This window comes from Cryptomeria japonica, chromosome 5 (genome assembly GCF_030272615.1).
Source record: "Cryptomeria japonica chromosome 5, Sugi_1.0, whole genome shotgun sequence".
NCBI classification, from domain to species: Eukaryota; Viridiplantae; Streptophyta; class Pinopsida; order Cupressales; family Cupressaceae; genus Cryptomeria; species Cryptomeria japonica.
This window is the reverse complement of record NC_081409.1, coordinates 217,385,921-217,406,047: the sequence shown is the minus strand read 5'-3', so window position 1 is coordinate 217,406,047 and position 20,127 is coordinate 217,385,921. Positions and strand designations below refer to the sequence as shown.

Genomic DNA, 20,127 nt, shown 5'->3' with positions numbered 1-20,127 from the left:
CAGGCCTTACATATCTTAGAGTGCATATTTCATGCCTTAGTGCATATTACTTTGTGCTTTACGTAAATGCTCCATGCCATACATCTATGCTCCATGCCTTATGTATATTATTTCATGTTTACATGTGTTATTTCATATTTAGTGTATATACTTCAGGACTTTTGTGCTACATGTTTGATATGTATTTAAGTGAATTGCTTCATGCTTTAAATATTTGATGCGTATTATACGCTTTATACCTACTTCGTGTTTAACAAGAATTTACTTGTCTACATACCTTATGAATGATTCATGCCTAGTGTATGATTCATGTGTATTTCTGTGTATGATTACTACATTTAATGTGTGTATACTTACATATGTATACCTTGTGCTTCTATTAGGAGATGACTCGGTTTGCGAAAATTGTCAGTTGCTTGAGGACAAGCAATCTTGAGTGGGGGAGATTGTGATGTCCCCATATTGTCAAATAATAATAATTTATATCTGAATAGGCTTATGCACCAATTATTTAATTATGAGTTATTTGTTCATTCAAATTAAAGATTTGAATGAACCTCTTGATAAAAAACTGATTATTATATTATCAATTTTATTAAATAACATCTTTATATTTAACTTAAAGATTATAATAATAAACTGATTATTATTAAATAACGCCTTTATAGTTAAATTAAAGATTATATAGTAATTAAATTATGAAGCAAATCGAATTGAGAGCAATGATATCAAATATATGTTAAAAACATATATATTAGGACTGACTTAAAAGATTACCACCAATAAATAATAATTATAAATGAATCGGTTAAGGTTAGAATAAATTAATTCCAAAAAAACACAACACCTCCCTCTAATGCTCACGTCTTCTTGGGGAAAAGTCATAGCTATCCAAATACTTTAATATAGGATCGGTCTTTCTCTAGGGGATAACAAGGAGGAGATACCATGAAGAGAAAGGAGGAAAACAAGGGGATAAGAAAAGAGGAAAATAAAAAGAGGTCAGCAGTCCCATGACCTGGGTAATACGGCTGGTAAGAATATGAACATCTGAAATTGTTAATAAATCGTAGGATGTTATTAATACAATAAGATGCCGGTAATATGATAAAAATACTATTGATACAACGTTGATGTTGTTAATATAATATCATTACTGTTAACACATTATGATGCTGTTAACATAATATCATACTATTAATACAATATAATACTATTAATACAGCAGTTATACGGACTGGTAAAGTATGAATATATGGGACTGCTAATTCAGCTTGGTATTAACAATATAATTAACACTAATAATAAATCTGACCTTGTTAATATTAACACTGCTAACATAACCTAATATCATTAATACAGTAAATACTGTTAATGCAATTAATATTTGATACAATTTAATAATATTAGCATAACTCAACTCTGATGATACATAAGGATACTATTAACTTAATGGCATCAACATAATATAGTAATCTAAAGCCAACACTGTTAATACCAGCATAAGTAAATGATTGATAGGTATGCATAATATTATCTATGGTTGGATAATATGGAAGAAAAGTCATTTTGTATAAAGGGTGAGCTTCTATTCCTAAAGCCTAAAATTATTGCTAAAATTTTGTGGATGTGCAAACATTAATTCTAATAGATGACAAAATTATCTAGGGGTTGAACACTTCAAAAGGAAACTTTAGATTAGAAAATTATCAAAAGTATTACATGACAATGCATTTGTCAACTTGCATACCGTTAGTCCTACACACTCTGCTTCACAAACGGTTTCATCAAGAGCTTCACCAACTCCTCGCTTATCATCTTTGAGCATCCGCCTAATAAAGTGCATAAATATATTTTAGCTTTTAAAGTATTTGGAGTATCACAATGCTAATAAAATCAATCATAATCTTGCATCGAATGTTATTTTATTGCACTAAAATGAAGTTTTTTTCTTTCACTTATGTTGTGTATAGCTAAACCTGTGAAGCATTATTTCAAGTTGCCCATCTTTAATGCTCGAACCTCCAACAGCACGGTCAACCAAAACTGAAAATTCAGTTTTGTCATCTATCATATACATCCCAAGATTAATCTGCAAAATATTTTATAAATGAAATATACTTTATAAATGAAATATACAAATATATTTGAAATTTAAAAAGATAAACTTAGTCAAACGCAAAATCCTTATTATAATAAAAGGGTTTGATGAATTCAAGATTTGAGATAAAGAGAAACAGTCAATTTTGATGTTTTAGTTGAAGTTATTATTTTATATTGGACTATGGTTTGGTGAAAATAAAATTAGATATTATGTTGCCAAAATATAAAGACATAAATAAAAGATACTGGCCTATCAAATGTTACATGCATAATTAATATTAAAATGGACAAATTTGTGATGGGAAAAATCACATACCTATACTCTTTATTCTTACGTTGTGGGCCTATGGTGATTAGGTTCTTGATGTTTTAATTAATATTCAAGATAATATATTTTAGTAAATGACATTTTTTTATCTAAATTCTCTAAAAACTTATTTCTAAAAATGTTCTCTCAATTTTTTGTTCATAATGCTGAATTAGATCTATGGTTGAATTAGATCTATGATTTATTAAAGAGTGCATGTATCAAGTTTTAAATACTTAAAAATCTTTATATTTCTTGGGTTTTTCAATTTGTTGAGTCTGGGCATTGGGTCCTGTTGACGTGGCTAAAGTCAGATCGCCAACTCTCTCCGATCAACGCAAAATAGAATTCGCTGAGACAACCTCAAGGTTCCAAACGTCAGATCATGATCGTGGGATAGCTCAACGGTTAATGTGTTTTGCTGGTAACACAAGGGGGCTTACATTTACAACAAGTTGGTCTACATCTGACGATGCTGCGATTCTCAAGTTGGGAAATAAAAGCAAAAGAGAAAGGGTTTAGGAGACCTAAGGGCAATGATGATAACAGTTAATGCGGCGGGTACATAGATTTCAATAAACCAATTCTTGTTTCGCTAGAGACACCCACACAACTCGACAAGGACAATGCAAGCTCCAAAGGGATGAAGGATTTTCAGATTGGAGATACTCATTTAGGCACCAAATTCTGGCGCAGCCTAAGGTGAATACCTACAATTGAACTAAGCACAATTTTGGGTTCAGACTAACCATAAACAGTGACCTACAATTAGCAGGTCCCCAATGGTATGAACCTGAAATGCATCAAATACCCCCCACACTTTGCCATAAAAATCACTGAACTCTACTTAACAAACTGAAGGAAACCATGCAAACAAAATAAAGCCAAAATAACAAACACCAGATTCAATGTTCATTTTAGTGATTTTCGGGTCTATTGGTTGAAATGGGAGGATTCCGCGTGATTTTCTTTTGGCTCGACTCTTTGTTTTTCAAACACCAAATCTTATATTTCTATAGACACCCTACGTTTTGACATACGACTTTGGGAATTTTATGTCAAATGCAAGATCTTAACTCGCCAAACTTCTCAATGACCTATGATTTTGCTTTAGAACTTGGGCGTTTTGGTTTAAAATGAGCAAACTCACCATCAAGGGGCGGTTATTTCAGATTTGAAGGCAATTTGAGAATCACGATTTTGCTTCGGGTCGGAATTCATTATAGCTTTGAGTTGCAAAATCTTTTATTTCTGTCTTTTCTCGAGGGCAACAGGGGTCCCCTGAAACAGGGGCATATGTGCATAACGCACAACAGATCCGAGTCCAAATAAAAAATCAGATTGTCGAGTCCGACTCTCATAACTATGGGAGTTGTATCTTACCTTCCTACTTTACGTAAGCAGGATGACACCTAGGTAACCGCCCAAGCACCTAAGTAGGAGTAATACACCAACACCCCCTTTAAGTGTACCTTACGTGAGGAGAAAGTGGGTCCCGACATCGAAGCCTTATAAGATACCCAAGTACAATGCACTCATAAAGAAGAGGAGAAAACCCTATGGAAAAAAGCTCCCCCCTAAATGAGGGTAAAAGATGAGACGAACAAAACCCCATGTGAGGAAAAAATCCTTCCCAAATGAGAGAAGAGAGATCATGTAAGACCCCCTCAATTAAGAATCTCTTGCAATGATGGTGGATGCTTGACACTAAAGATTGAAGATGATCCATGCTCATCAAACAACATTTCTCCCCTTAGAAAGAAAACTCGGCATGAATGAAGCCCCTGAACTCTACTCAAGCGTCTCCATGTCCATGTCGATAGGTACACAAACAAATCACGTGTTCTACGCCATAATAGCAAAAACAACCATCCAAAATCAAAGTAAGGCCAGTGCAGATCAAAGTCCAAAGACTATGATGAGTCCTTCAAATATTGCTCAAATGTCCCCACACCAATGTCAAATGGTGACAAGATATGTAGTGATGGAACACGGGGGTCTAAAGATGTGCCCATAACATCGAAAAAAGTTGATGTAACTCCATACGAGCTATCAAAAAAGAGAAGGTGGATGTCCTCAATGGTGTCCTCCAAGTTAGCAATATGGGACTCTACAAATAAAAATGCAATGTCTAGTAAAAATGTGTCACAAGTAGCTGTATCTAAAAGACAATGGGTACCTTGTTGCACCAAACTACTGGAAACTAAGGATGGAGCAACATGAGATGGAGTAGTGTCCTCAATTGCAGATGATTTTATTGATGCTAGTTCAGAAGAATTAGGTAGACTAATGCCATTCGCAACGCGAAGTTCTTGCAACTAATGAAGTTCATAAAGTTGTCTTTGCTTTGATACTATATGAGATAAGCCAAGAAAACTAGGCATAATGGAAACAAAAAAAAGATGGAAATGGAAAGCAAAATGAAGAGTGATCTATTAGTGAGGATGAGTAAAATGTGTAGGAGGGTTTACATATATAGGAGTGATATTCTACCTACCACCCTACCTACCTTGCCACATAACCAAGATGACACCTAGGAAACCACCTAAGCACCTAAGTAGGATTAACACACAAACATGACTAGTGAATTCATGTGTTGTGTGTAATTCTAGTTTCATCTTTGAGCAAATAATCCTATTCTTTACAATTAAAATTTACATGTGTTTATTTTCAGAAAAATCCCAAAAATGTTTGCATGAAGCGCTTATGATTGTTTCAACTTAAGCCTAGTGCAAGGGGCCAAAAATATCACAATGTATAATTATATTTCTATATTATGTCAAAACCCCCAAGTCATGCTTTGTAAAGATCATTACTTTTGTGCATTATTTTTTTATTTCTTTTTCATGAGGGGGTTGCTCCTTTCAACATAAAGGAAAAGGACATTATTTATGGTGGTCTTCCCACACGTGAGTGGAAATTGTGATTTGCAATTTACATATAATTTTTTTGTTTGAAGGATAACCATATTTAGATTGAGTTTTACAAACTGCTGGTATTGGGAGTACAACTCTCAGTTAATAATTTTTCAACTATGGTCCAAGGACTGAGGGGTATCCATTTTGCAAGTCGCTTGAGGAACAATCCTGATTTCATCCCTTATTTATTGCACCTCTAAGAGTTTGAACCTTGGTGAACAACAAAATCAAGGACAATACCATCACCCTCACCAATTGAGCTACAACCCTTTGGTTCACATACAGTTTTTTAGATAGAAATAGGTGAAAATCGTAAACACTAACATAACCTTTAATATATAGTCTATGTATATACTATTGCTCTCTTTCTTTATGTTGTGCTTGTATTTCTATATGAATCATGTATAATAGAAAATACATGGCTGACTTACAAATGCAATAAGGATGGCATATGGATGGCATGATATAATAATGCATAGACAACATAACTTAAGTCAATAGCAATAAAATTTTAAGGAGTATTAGGTGAATATTGTATGGTTTGTAGATATGTAAGATCGATAAAGAGATTACACATTATGATGGTCCTCAATCCCCTTATATGGTCAACCTATTATAAGATTTATTGTAGATAGAAACCTACGAAAGATTTTCTAATGTCCCCTTTTTAACTAAAATTGATTTATGAATAATCAGCCAAATTTTCAAGTTTTTTTGTAGGCAAATTGGTGGGTACATGAGAGCTCCAAAGCTCTTGGAGAGCATAGGTTTAATTTAACAAGATTGTTATTCATGGCAACGAGATCAGTTGGTGGTGTGGATCTTCATGATACTTTCAAAATTGATTTCCAGCCTTTTGGGAATTCTCCAAACTTCTTGGACAAGTCTTCTATTTTTAATAAGTCACCAAGTTGCGTGTGTTCATCATCCTATGACTCTAATATCATTGTGTTATGATTAGAATTGCATAATTATGTCATTTGGATACTTTCCACAACTCAGGTATATTATTAAGTTAATAAAACAATTATTTACTTAACTGTCAAATGCTGAAAATACTAAAATGAAAATTTAGTGTAATAATTCATTTAAAAGATGTTTAAGTGTGATTTATAAAAGGAGGATGAGAAATTATTTGGAGGTTAGTCATGAAATGTTATTTTCCTTTTTGTTGGAGAGAGTTCTTTCAAAATTTCTTGAGGACAAAAATCCTCTTGGAATTGCTGGTCAGGGATGAAAACTCCCTTTTATGGTTAGCGTGGTTTCATATATAGATCACAAGTGAGCCGTAAAGTGGAGATTTAGTTTTTGGGTTGCAATCATGGAAGTTTTTGATGTATTTTGATGAAGTTTTATATGCTCATATTTTGGGTACTTGTCTCATGAAATTCCAGTGAAGTGTTGATGATATCTTGAGCATGCCATACACTTTCTAGGCAGGTTGTACAATCTGTTGTAGGTATAACTTATAAGGATGGTTTTAATAAAATATAATTTAATGTTTGGATGCCATTGAAATGGAGGATGAGAGCTTATTTGGAGGGTTAGTCATAAAATGTTTTCTTTTTTGTTGGAGAGAACCTGAGTTCTTTCAAAATTTATTGAGGATGAAAACCCTCTTGGAATTGCTGGTCGGGGATAAAAACCCACTTTGCTGGGTAGCGTGGTTTCATATATAGATCACAAGTGAGCTGCAAAGTGGAGATTTAGTTTTTGGGTTGCAATCATGGAATTTTTTTATGTATTTTGATGAAGTTTGTTGGTTGAAAATTTTGTACACCTGGGGGATGTGCAAAATTGTGGTTTCAGCCACAGTGTGTGAGTATGATACTCTACTAATCTAATCTGATATGGGTGAGACAACAATTTTTCTTCTTCTTTCAAGAAAAACTATACTCTTTTCTCTTTACAAAAAAGTAATAGCAATTGGAAATAAATAACAGCAAATACAAAAATGAGACTTTTTTGTAGGATTTGGAACATAAAGGGAAGCAAAGTTTCCATGAAAGCACAAAGACCTCCGTCACTTCCTTGGGATGGGAAAATAGAAAGAAATCTCAAAGTCTTTAACTATCTATTCTCCTATCAACCTTTTTTAGATGATTTTCTGGTAACCAAGCACAGTATGTAACAACTCAAAGTCTAACTACATGATGCACCTCTTATGAACAAACATAGAAAATAAAAGTAGCATAGAGTCTGCAAGTCACCCCCTTTGCTTGAATTTCTACATTGGCTTCAAACATGATAAACAACTCAAATTCTGCAAGACCAAGTCTAAAAACCAAACCTAAAACTCCAAACGCAATAAACAACTCAAAGTCTGCAAGATTGTATTTAAATCCCTCTTGAACAATAGAACAAAGGTCACAATCAACTTCAAAAAATGTCATCACATAACAACTTGAATTGGCACAAAGTCTCAACACAACTTGTCTCTTTATTGAAAGCAATTTGATTTACATCTAAGCTCAAAGTCTTAGAGTGCACATACAAACTGGCAGAATTTTGTTGCAATACCAAAAGATAAAAATTACAATAGATCCCCTCAAGTATTTATAGGAGAGGAGCCTTGAGAAAAAGGTGGGAGGATCCAAACTAACTTGATAAATTCTCTCAACCACCATGACTTATTCCAACTACTAACTAATAATTATTCAAAATTACAAGTCCTATTCTAAATTGACTTGTAATCAGCTTACTTGTAATTACAAAAGTGCAAGTGATAAACTTGCAATTACGAAATTGTTTTTTTACAAGTAAACTTGTCAAAACAAAATTACAAATACATAATTAATCTAAGTGTCCAAAGAGACACAACTCCAATTGCATCATCCTTTGTCTGAAAATCTTCATGATTCTTTGTGATCGAGGTAAATGACAACTTGAACTAGAACAATAACTTGCACCCTTGATAGTCTTTCTATCTTTAACTAGCGAACTCAAACTTTTCACATGCTTGGGCTAGTACCTTTTCTTCAAGAGGGAAAGGACTGCCTTCCTCTTTTCATGTTATGACCATCTCTCTCTTGAAAGAATTCTATAATTTGCATCCATGAATTGTTGTTGTATGTCATAACCCCTCTTTGGACATTGGATTAAATAAATACGATAATTAAAAACATTTATTAATTAACATTTAATGATATTGGAAAATCATCTCATTAATGAGACTTCATGATTTTCCTCTAATATATGATTATTGATGTTTATTATTTGTTATGATTATTATTTATTATTTTATTTTAATATAACGTTCATATTTCAATTATTAATATTATATTAACTATTAAAGAAGTTTTACCATAAAATACTATTAAAACATAAAATAGATATATTGAATATATTACACTTACCATATAACGTGTTATTTAATAAATATAAAATATAAACATGAATTGTCAAAATACATTAGAAGTATTATTTGGAATAATATAGTATTAATACAATGCCATTAATAGAACCGATATACAATATTACAAAGAGAATTCAACAGTGATCAGAATACTAATATTAAGCATCGATCAAAGCATCTAACTCCAGGATCATCATGCATACCAAATAGAACAATGATTCCAAAGTTGTATAGATGCTACACCATTATAAGCATTTACTATTTCACTTCCTCTATATTCTCTTATCCCTTTTATTTGCTACTTTATTATCTTTTTGTGTATAACCACTCACACTTCCCTTACATTTTTAATATTACTATTCTTTTTACTTGTCCATCACTATTGCTTCTTCATTATATCTTAATTCAAATTTAAATTTAAAATCATAAACACAATCCTTCAGATTATCGCAAATAACGCTTATAAGGAAAGATGATTATTATCATGTAAGGTATATACCACCCCGATGATTGAATCACTAACCAAACTAAGTACAAACACAAGATAATGAAGAACGCTAATAATCACCATCATTATGAAGAGTTGTTAATTAATAAATAGCACCTATCTGTTAATCATAACAAAAAGAAATGGTGCGATTAAGGATAGATAAGAGAGACGATTACATAGACACAAGAGACGTGTCTCTTTAGACACTATTCCTCATCATATATTAAGATGATTCGAATTCATTTTCAAAAAAGGGAAAGGAGATTGGGGGCAACGTTTTTCATACTGCAGATTACTATAAAAATTATAATCAATGGAATTCATATAGGAGGACAAATTTATCAGAACAGATCGAACACATCGTACAAATCCAAAACAAGGAGTGTTTGACACGTAGGATGGAAAAGATTGTTCTATAGAGATCTATACTGGATTCTACTCCAGTGACGAATTTGTGGTTGGCACATATTAGAGGAGGGATTAGAAATGATACTGAGACCATCAACAGTGAACTATTAGATACGGCAGACATAGTTCTAACATTAATTACATTACATCAAGTAATATATATATTAAGCTATGCGGTTACAGGCCATAATACAAATATTAATAATATCTGAAAATAGATGAAAGTATATGAATCTATAAATATATATACATATGAAATAATGTTTCCATAAGGATATCAAGCTAGTGGCAGACCAGATCTGACATGCGTCAGATCTGTCTGCCAATATCAGCCCCTAAACACATTACTATAATATAAAAGCATACAGTAATAATATAGAAGGATACTAGTAAATCCATAAATGATTGGTAATACTACTTAGTTGTATAGTAATAAAATAAAAGGATACTAGTAATCCATAAATAATTGATAATACTATTTAGTTCATATATATATACTCAAATCAGAATAAGAGTAATATAATGATGTGTAAATATAGTTATTAATAATAATAGATATTAATAAAATAGTTAAGGTTACATAATACTTTAGAAGTTACCTTGTAATATCATGCAATAATTTATACAAATAATAACTAATAAATGCGTAAAGGATTTATATGAATCAGAATAAGATTGGTTATTTAATATGGTAAGTTAGCAAGTACTTGATAGATTAAAGGATCAAATATCACAAATTTGACTCGTGTAAGATAGACTTGATTCTTAATCAAGTTAGTTTAAGTCATTAGTATTTTGAAAATAGATTGATTATGGTTAAATTAGACCAAATCCGATTTGGGGACATTACATTGTATCTCTTCTTCTTTTGTTCAATAACACCTTATTCAAGATGATATTGTTATAAAACAATGCCCATGCCTTGATTTGTTGGTTTGATAGATCATGTGTGCAAACAGGACTGACAAGGGAAGGAATATATTGATGCAAAAATGGGCTCACAAGTGAATTTTGGGTTCTGGAAACTGCATTACATGTGTGGAGAAACAAGAGCATTAACTTGGAATTGTAGATAACAAACATGCAACTTCATATGTGTAATGGGTAGCCACAAGTTTGCACTTAAAATTGGAACTTTAAGACTCATTTTCAAATGCTTTTTGAGTGCATTTTGGGCCATTTCGGGTTCTGGAAGGCTCACTGCAAGTGAAGACTGTTAAGATATAGCTTCATTCATATTAATATATATATATATATATATATATATATATATATATATACTTTATTATAATGAAGAAGTTGTAATAAATGTTATTATCATTATTATTAATATAATAATATAGTAATAATATTATAATGCATGATAAATATTACATTATATTATATTATCATTACTATATTAATAATATAGTAATGGTAATATTAATACATTATCGAAATGAATGATGAAATGCATTGCCGACACTGCTGTATACATTACCAACTGCCAACACTGCTGTATACATTGCCGACTGCTGTTTGCGTCGGCTTACATTAAACCGTCTCCATGTTAATGTAAGCGACTGTTGTTAACAGTCGCTTACATTAACATAGCAACTATATACTATATACACCGTTTCATTGTTATGCGATGTTTCATTTGAGAGTCACGATCCTTGGGAAGTGACCGATCATAATTATATATATATTGTGTGCAGTGAGGGTTCGAATACAATCAGTTAAAAGGTTCATTGCTATTCTCCCCTCACTGCATACAATATTATATGCTTCAAATTAAAACAGAGATACACATATATATATATATCAGCATTAAATAAATAACAGTACTGAATATATTAACAGTGAATATATTCCCAAAGATTTGATTTCTTAACATGGTATCAGAGCCAAGTTAAAGGGAATAAAATTCTGAATTATTATTGAAATACAAAGGAAAGATATCATTTAAAGAAGGAGGATTCAATCACAAATCATCAAAATGACCACCGGAATCAGGATGGAAGATAGATTGGAAGGAGCATCAAATTTTCTATCATTGAAAATTAGAATCACCACACTATTGCAAGAACTGGAATTAGAATCTTTCATAGAAGAAGAAAAAGAAATGCCTACAGACGAAGCAGAGAAAACGACTTGGAAAAGGAGGAACAATAAAGCCAAGAAATTAATTGTTGATTCAGTTAAAGACTCCATTCTCCCAAGTATAGCAAGATTAACAACAGCATATGAGGTTTTCAAGAAAATTCAAGAAACGTATGAGATAAACAATACAAGTCGTATATTAACATTGAAGGAGCAATTATTGACCATAAAAATGAACAAAGGAGAAACAGTTACATCTTATTTCTTAAGAATTGCTGAAATACAAGATCAACTATTTTCAATTGGTAACACTATAGAAGACATGGAATTATCTCTAATAGCACTAAGGGGATTACCAACATCATGGGAGAATTTTATTCAATGCATAAGCACACGTCCACCTCTACCAAAATTTGATCAACTCAAGAACGACTGTACTCAGGAAGAATCAAGACTTATTACCAGAGGAATAGGTCTAAAGAAAGAGGGAGAAACACAAGCACTCAATACAAAGTCTCACAACAAAAAGAGAAAATCCTTCAAAAGAAAGAGGGGATTCAAAAGAGATTTTTCTAAAATTCAATGTTACAAATGTGATAAATACGGGCACACTCATCGACATTGTCCTGAAAGGCAAAAGACTCAAGCCACCGTAGCTGAAGCAAAAGAAATTCCACTCTTCTTTACAGCTTTTTCAAGTGAACTAAACTCCAATAATAGAACTTGGATAATTGATAGTGGTGCATCAAGACATATAACCGGATTCAAAAATCAGTTTGAGACACTTAAAAATTATTCAACCGAAGAAGTAACTGTTGGAGATAACTCCACCTACCCAGTGAAAGGAATAGGGACCTGCACTATCAAGATAAAGAATGGAGTATCTCTACAACTGAAAGATGTTCTATTTGTACCTGGAATCAAAAGAAACTTAGTTTCTATATCAGGACTAGCAGACCAAGGATTCCGTGTCACCTTTAATGAGGACAAGGTTCTATTATGGCCTATAAACTCAAATATGAAGAATGCTACAATAATAGGGACAAGAGACGGTAGTCTTTATAAAATATGTAATGATCAAAAATCTGCACTAACTCATGAAATCCCAAATCACAATGAATTATGGCATAAAAGGTTAGGACATCTAAGGTATAATGCTCTACCTTTAATAAACAAAATTACTACGGGTCTTCCACACTTTAAAAATAATCATCCTAGCATTTGTAAAGGTTGTGCACTAGGAAAGAATATAAAAGGGTCTTTTCCTACAAGTGAGCACAAATCTAAAGTAATCTTAGAATTAATTCATACTGATTTATGTGGGCCCATGTCAACACTTTCATTAACAGGATCACTATACCATATTATTTTTGTTGATGACTACTCTCGGAAAACTTGGATATACTTTCTTAAGGTTAAAGAATCAAGTGAGGTACTATCTAAATTCAAAGAATTTAAAGCTTTAGTAGAAAATCAAACAGATAAAAGAATAAAAGTATTAAGATCAGATAATGGAGGTGAATACAAATCTGACATATTTATAGAATTTTGTAATTCTGTTGGGATTAAGAGGGAGTATACTGTGTCGTATAATCCTTAACAGAACGGAGTAGCAGAAAGGAAGAATAGATCCATAATCGAAGCAGCAAAAGCCATGATGCTCAATCAAAACCTTCATATTTCTTTTTGGGCGGAAGCTTCAAATACAGCAGTATATATTCAAAACCGGTGCCCACACTCCATATTAGAAAACATAACACCAAAAGAAGCATTCACAGGGATCAAACCAGATCTAAGTCATCTCAGGATATTTGGATGTTCTGTATACATTCATGTACCTAAAGAGAAGAGGACAAAACTAGAACCATCACGTAAGAGAGGCATACTTGTTGGTTATAGTGAAAACACAAAAGGGTATCGAATTTACATTCCAGGACAAAAATCTGTTGAGATAAGTAGAGATGTGAAATTTGATGAAAATAACTCATTTAAAAACTTTGAAGAAGATAACATCCCAGAGATAGAAGAAGATCTCACTGCTGAAATTGAGAGGGAGGATATAGAAGAACCTGAATCTCCTGTCATTGAAAATGAGAATACTAATATAATCAATAGTAAGAAAAGGCCATTATGGGCAAGGCAAATAATTAAAGAAAATAATGTAGAACCAAATGAAATATCTCATGAGAGTAAAAGAACAAGAACTCAAAAATGTTATGCAGCTCTTATAACAGAAATCAATAACTCAGAACCATCAAATACTAAGGAGGCATTGTCTAATCAAGCATGGAGAGAGGCAATGATTGAAGAATATCAATCTATAATAAAGAATGATGTCTGGGACATAGTACCTAGACCTAAAAACAAAACCGTTGTCTCTTCTAGATGGCTATTCAAAACTAAATATGCTCCTGATGGAAGTATTGAGAAACATAAAGCTCGGTTTGTTGCTAGAGGGTTCTCACAAAAAGCAAGTATTGATTATGAAGAAACATTTGCTCCTGTAGCACGGTATACATCAGTCAGAACCATTATTGCTATAGCAGCCTCTAAAGGATGGAAGATACACCAGATGGATGTGAAAATAGCATTCCTTAATGGCACTATTGAAGAAGAAGTATACTTAGAGCAGCCAGAAGGGTTCATTATACATGATGCATCAAAATATGTTTGCAAACTCAAGAAAGCACTATATGGGTTGAAACAAGCTCCTAGAGCTTGGTATGAAAGGATAAACAGCTATCTTTCAAAATTAGGATACTCTAAAAATAATGCAGATCCTAACATTTACTTTAAGATAACAGATGGCAACATGGTTATTTTAGTTCTTTATGTAGATGATCTTTTAATAACAGGAGAGGATCATCTTATTACAAAATGTAAGCAAGAACTCACTGCTGAATTTGACATGAAAGATTTAGGACTATTACATTATTTCTTAGGGTTGGAAGTATCTCAAAAGGAAGGCTATATTTTGTTAAATCAACATAAATACAATATTGATATTCTAACCAGATTTGGAATGATGGAGTGTAAGCCTTTATCCACACCTATGGAAACAAATTTGCACAAACTCAAAGTTGAAGCAAAAGAGTCTGAACCTACTGATCCTACATTGTATAGAGAAATTTTTGGTTCTCTTATGCACTTGGTGAACACTAGACCTGACATCTGTTGTGCAACCAATGTTGTGAGTCACTTTATGTGTGAGCCCAAGAAAATTCACTTAATGGCAGCTAAGCATATCTTGAGATATCTACGAGGATCTATTGGATTTGGGCTAAAGTATGAACAGGTAGAAATCAATCTTCAAGGATATTCTGATTCTGATTGGGCTGGAAGTACGACGGATCGAAAAAGCACTACAGGGTGTTGCTTCAATCTTGGTTCGGCTATGATTTCCTGGTTCAGTCGAAAACAGTCAGCAGTAAGCTCCACTGAAGCTGAATATATGGCAGCATCCATGGGAGCATGTGAAGCTGTATGGTTAAGAAAGCTATTATTTGGATTGTTTGGAAAACCTTTAGATCCAACTATGATTCACTGTGACAATCAAAGTTGTATCAAGTTATCTGTTAATCCAGTTTTCCATAATAGATCCAAACACATTGAGATTCCATATCATTACATAAGAGATATGGTAGATAGAAATGTTGTAAGGCTAGAGTACATTAGTACTGAAGAATAGAGTGCTGATATTTTCACTAAGCCACTAGCAAAACTGAAGATAGAATACTTCAGAAACAAACTTGGTATGATCAAGTTGTGAAATATGATTTATATTCCTCTTATTTATAAGTTTTTAATTCTTGAATAAATGTAAAAAAATATGTGTATATTGCAATATTGTGTAAAATGATCATTTGTGTGGGTTAACGTTTCAAGGTGACGATCTTGTAAATGGTTAACCAAAGTGTCAAGATAGACTACTTAAATGTGTGTCCTGATTGTGCGGAGATCTTGACTCTTGTTATTACTGGATGTGTAATAACGAAACCATATCATGATAGACTACTTAATTGTGTGTCCCGACTGTGCGGAGATCATGATATTCAAGTCTATACTCATGATGAGACTACATTAACTTGTATGTCCCGAAGTGCGGATGTCATGATAGACTTTTTATGATTAATACTCACTCGCTAAGAGGGAGTGTTAAGATATAGCTTCATTCGTATTAATATATATATATATATATATATATATATATATATATATATATTGATACTTTATTATAATGAAGAAGTTGTAATAAATGTTATTATCATTATTATTAATATAGTAATGATAATATTATAATGCATGATAAATATTACATTATATTATATTATCATTACTATATTAATAATATAGTAATGGTAATATTAATACATTATCGAAATAAATGATGAAATGCATTGCCGACTCCTGTTTGCGTCGGCTTACATTAAACAGTCTCCATGTTAATGTAAGCGACTGTTGTTAACAGTTGCTTACATTAACATAGCGACTATATACTATATACACCGTTTCATTGTTATGCGATGTTTCATTTGAGAGTCACGATCCTTGGGAAGTGACCGATCATAATTATATATATATTGTGTGCAGTGAAGGTTCGAATACAATCAGTTAAAAGGTTCATTGCTATTCTCCCCTCACTGCATACAATATTATATGCTTCAAATTAAAACAGAGATACACATATATATATCAGCATTAAATAAATAACAGTACTGAATATATTAACATTGAATATATTCCCAAAGATCTGATTTCTTAACAAAGACACAACTACAATCGGATTTTAAAATCCCGACTGCAAGTAGACTCATAAATGGGAAAAATGGATGAAAGTGAAATGAATGGATGAAATGGGGTTTTGACATGAGGAGAAAATGGAAAGAAAGATACCAACCGGAAGTGACAAACTTGGAAAGTGGGAAAAACTCTTGTATGCAATCAGACTTATAAAATCTGAAATGAAATGAATGAGTTGAACACTCAACATTTATTACTTTGTAAAAAGAATGATTTACTCCTTCTACCAAAGGGGAAGAACAATGATACCACCATGTTGCATTCCTTGTTGCAGCTAAAACGGATTTCCATTCATCCCACTCAACAAAAAACGGCTTGGAAGGAGAGATACATTTGATGTCAAACACTCTTTAATGAATGAAGGATGTAAAACGTGTTGCAAATGTGGCAACAATGGCGGAATATGGGAACCCAAAACATGGAGCTTACACAGCAAAAAATGGAGCCAAAAATCCGCACATTTATGCACAAAGTGTTTGCCAAAACCATTGAATCCCAAAAGCGTGGCACTAACCATCGATCTCTAACAGCATAGCAAGAATGTGGGATGGATTCAAGGGAATAATGCCACGAAAAGCAGATTTCTGAGAGCAAGAATGCCGATCGGGTTTTTAAAACCCCTTTATAAGTTTTAAATTGCATTACTTTTTTTTCACTTGAACAATTTCAGGTTTGAAAGGAAGAAGAGCAAAAAGAAATAACAAAACAACTTGTAATAGGAAAATTAAATCCCCATTACAAGTTTAAAAATAAAAAACAACATAAAGGAACATAAAAACTTGTAATAGGGAAATAAAATCCCCATTACAAGGTTAAAATAACACAACATAAATAAATAAATAAAAAACTTGTAATAGGGAAATAAAATCCCTATTACAACTAAAAGCAACACATTAAAACTTGTAATAGGGAAATAAAATCCCTATTACAACTAAAAGCAATAAAAACATAAAATCTTGTAATAGGGAAATAAAATTCCCATTACAAGTAAGACACAAGACATAAAATCACTTTAAAAACTTAAAAAGACTTGTAATAGGGAAATAAAACCCCTATTACAACTTAAAAGCACAAAGTAGGAACTTTTATGAGAACTTGCAAGTTCTCATTAAACTTGTATATTTAATTTAAATTGTAATTTGTCTAAAAAGTCCTTACAAGAACTTAAAAGACAGAAAGGGAAAAAGAAAAGTAAATTACAAGTTACAAGTTACATGTTTTAAATCAAGTGCACTTGTAATTGCTAGAAAAAATCCCTACAACACAAAAACATAAAGGAAACTCCTAACCTGCAATAGAAAGAAAATTTCCCACTTGTAGTCAGGAAGAAAAACATGAAATTGAAGGAAAGACATAGCAAACGAACTCGGAACGCGATGAAATTTGAAACGTGAATCGAGGATGGACCGAAGATCAATCTAGTTGAAGAAGGAGCAATTTTTTTGCCTTGAGAAGCATGCCTTAAGAGTAAAATCATCGACCTGTAGTGACTTCTCTAAAACCCGAAATTGCACAAAAAGCTAGGAAAAAGAAGACCAAAACTCACCAAAACTTGGACAATGATGGCAAAGACACCCCCCAATGATTTGACACTAACAAATGTGACTTTTTTACCTTATAAAACATTCCTTGGAGACATAAACAACACATTTAAACCAAAATTTCGTAAGGGTTGTCACATTTTTGAAAATTCAAAAATGAGGACAACAGCTGGCTCTGACTGGGGAACTTCTTTTGATTGTTGGAACAATTGAAGGGAGTAGAATCCAGAACTCTAAGTGCCTTAGTATCCATTGGGCTATAGAGTCAAGCAACAAAGACACAGACGACAAGAAGGATGATATGACTGACGGAAAGCAACTACTTAAAACAAGACGCTAACTTGTGCAACTGCACTTATTGGAAATGGAAACCTACCTATCCTAAACTAGCCACAATGAAAACCTTTCAAATGAAACCATTCACTGGCTCAACAAAATAGTTGCCTTTCTTGAACAACTTATGGTACCTTGCACGATCATAAGCTGCCACAACCAATTGAAGCATGAACAAGTGTACCGAAACTTGATGCACAACTCCTTGAAAAAGATGAACAAATTCACCTTCCTCTTGAAATGAATCATATGTACTTCTGCTCCAAAGTAGATTTTTGAAATCAGACTACTCTTGCTTAGCTGAAAATGCATGTTTGGCTTCTACCTCAAGTGTATCTTCAAGTTCAGGAACAACTGAAACCTGTGGTTTTCCATTAGCCTCCAACCAAACAAGATGTTTGATTGGACATCCTCTTGATTGTACAAAGATTGAATCTTTCTTACTAGTTTCAACTTGAACAATTGGTTTTTCAACAATGGCAACCTCATGCTGAACGGAAAGATCTCCTTCATGTGAGTCAAATGAAAACATGACTGAATTGCATTCCTCAAGTATGTTGTTCACAAACTTCCGATTGGAGAGAATCGTCAACAAGATTTGAACAAAACTCTTCTATAGTACTTTCTTGAGGATTTGAACAAATATCAAAACCTCCATCTTGGAAAATAGACTTTTGATTTTTATCTTTCTCAAGCTGCTCATGATCTTCTATCTTATGGGATACTGGTTTGGCATCAAAGCTTGAACAAAACAGTTCCATCTCATCCCAAAATGTATCCTCTTCAATATCTTCTTTGCTCTTTTGAATAGGGGAGATGAACTTTTCTTCACGGCAACTCTCATCAAACTCTCCAAACTCCAAAATAGAATTATCTTTATGTTCATAAACCATCTTTTCACATCCCATGACGTGATTGTCCTCCATCAACACCTTGCAAAGGTGGCCTTCAACCTCTTGTCATGTAATCCTCATGGTATCCAATATGGTATGCATGACATTAAAAGTGACTCATTAGACAAGTAATAAACCTCTCATGTGAACTTTTGAACTACATTTCAAGTTATCATAAATTTTTCATATCTGTAATGTCCCCTTCTCAATGATGTGCATTAAGTGGTCTATTGGCCTATTCCAGAGACCCGTAGGCTATGTGGAAAGGAGAATTAGAGTTTCCAACTTTTGTGGAGTTCTGCTCAAGCTTTTTAGGGTTTACCAAGAGGGAATTCTTCAATCCTAACTATGGTTTCCTTCTAGGTTTTCATGAGCTCCAGGGTGGCATAACATGCATTTGATTCTTTGCTGAAGTGAAAACTTGCTATTTTTAGTAAGTTAGGGTTTGGCTGTTTGGATGATGTTGTCTTACTGAGCTTTCCAAGCTCTTTCTCTTAGTGTGAAGATCATGTTTTTCGAAGGAGTATTTCATGACTTACTATTTTTAGTAAGTGGCAGTATTAAGTAATTCTATTTTTAGCAATTTGGACAGGGTCTTAATCCTGTAGCAGTTCAGTGGTCTTCATTGCTCAGCTTCATCCTAGATTTTGTTGATAATCAGTATTGGAGTCATAAGTGATTTAATTAAATATTATTTCCTTATCCTAAGCTTTAATATTTCATTATTTTATTACTGATTAATGATATATTGGGTGACTTAGGAAAAGACATTTTTATATCTAATATCAATGTTATATTTTCCTAAGTTAGGCGTTGAAATTTGAAGAATGCATTATGTTATTATTGAAGACTTAGGCAGGTTCGAACTTGCTTAAATTATTGGTAAAAATGCAACTT

At 32.8% G+C, this 20,127-nt stretch overlaps 1 protein-coding gene across 1 annotated transcript in view; it reads right to left on the bottom strand.

Moving 5' to 3' along the window:
* LOC131064398 (alpha-mannosidase) overlaps positions 1-20,127 on the bottom strand; it is a 386,960-nt gene that overhangs the window by 102,012 nt on the left and 264,821 nt on the right. Inside the window, exons 23-24 of the mRNA XM_057998531.2 lie at positions 1,980-2,092; positions 1,751-1,832 (exon numbers count right to left, since the gene is read on the bottom strand). Of these exons, the coding sequence (XP_057854514.1) occupies positions 1,751-1,832; positions 1,980-2,092 (195 nt within the window). The remainder of the gene's footprint in view (positions 1-1,750; positions 1,833-1,979; positions 2,093-20,127) is intronic.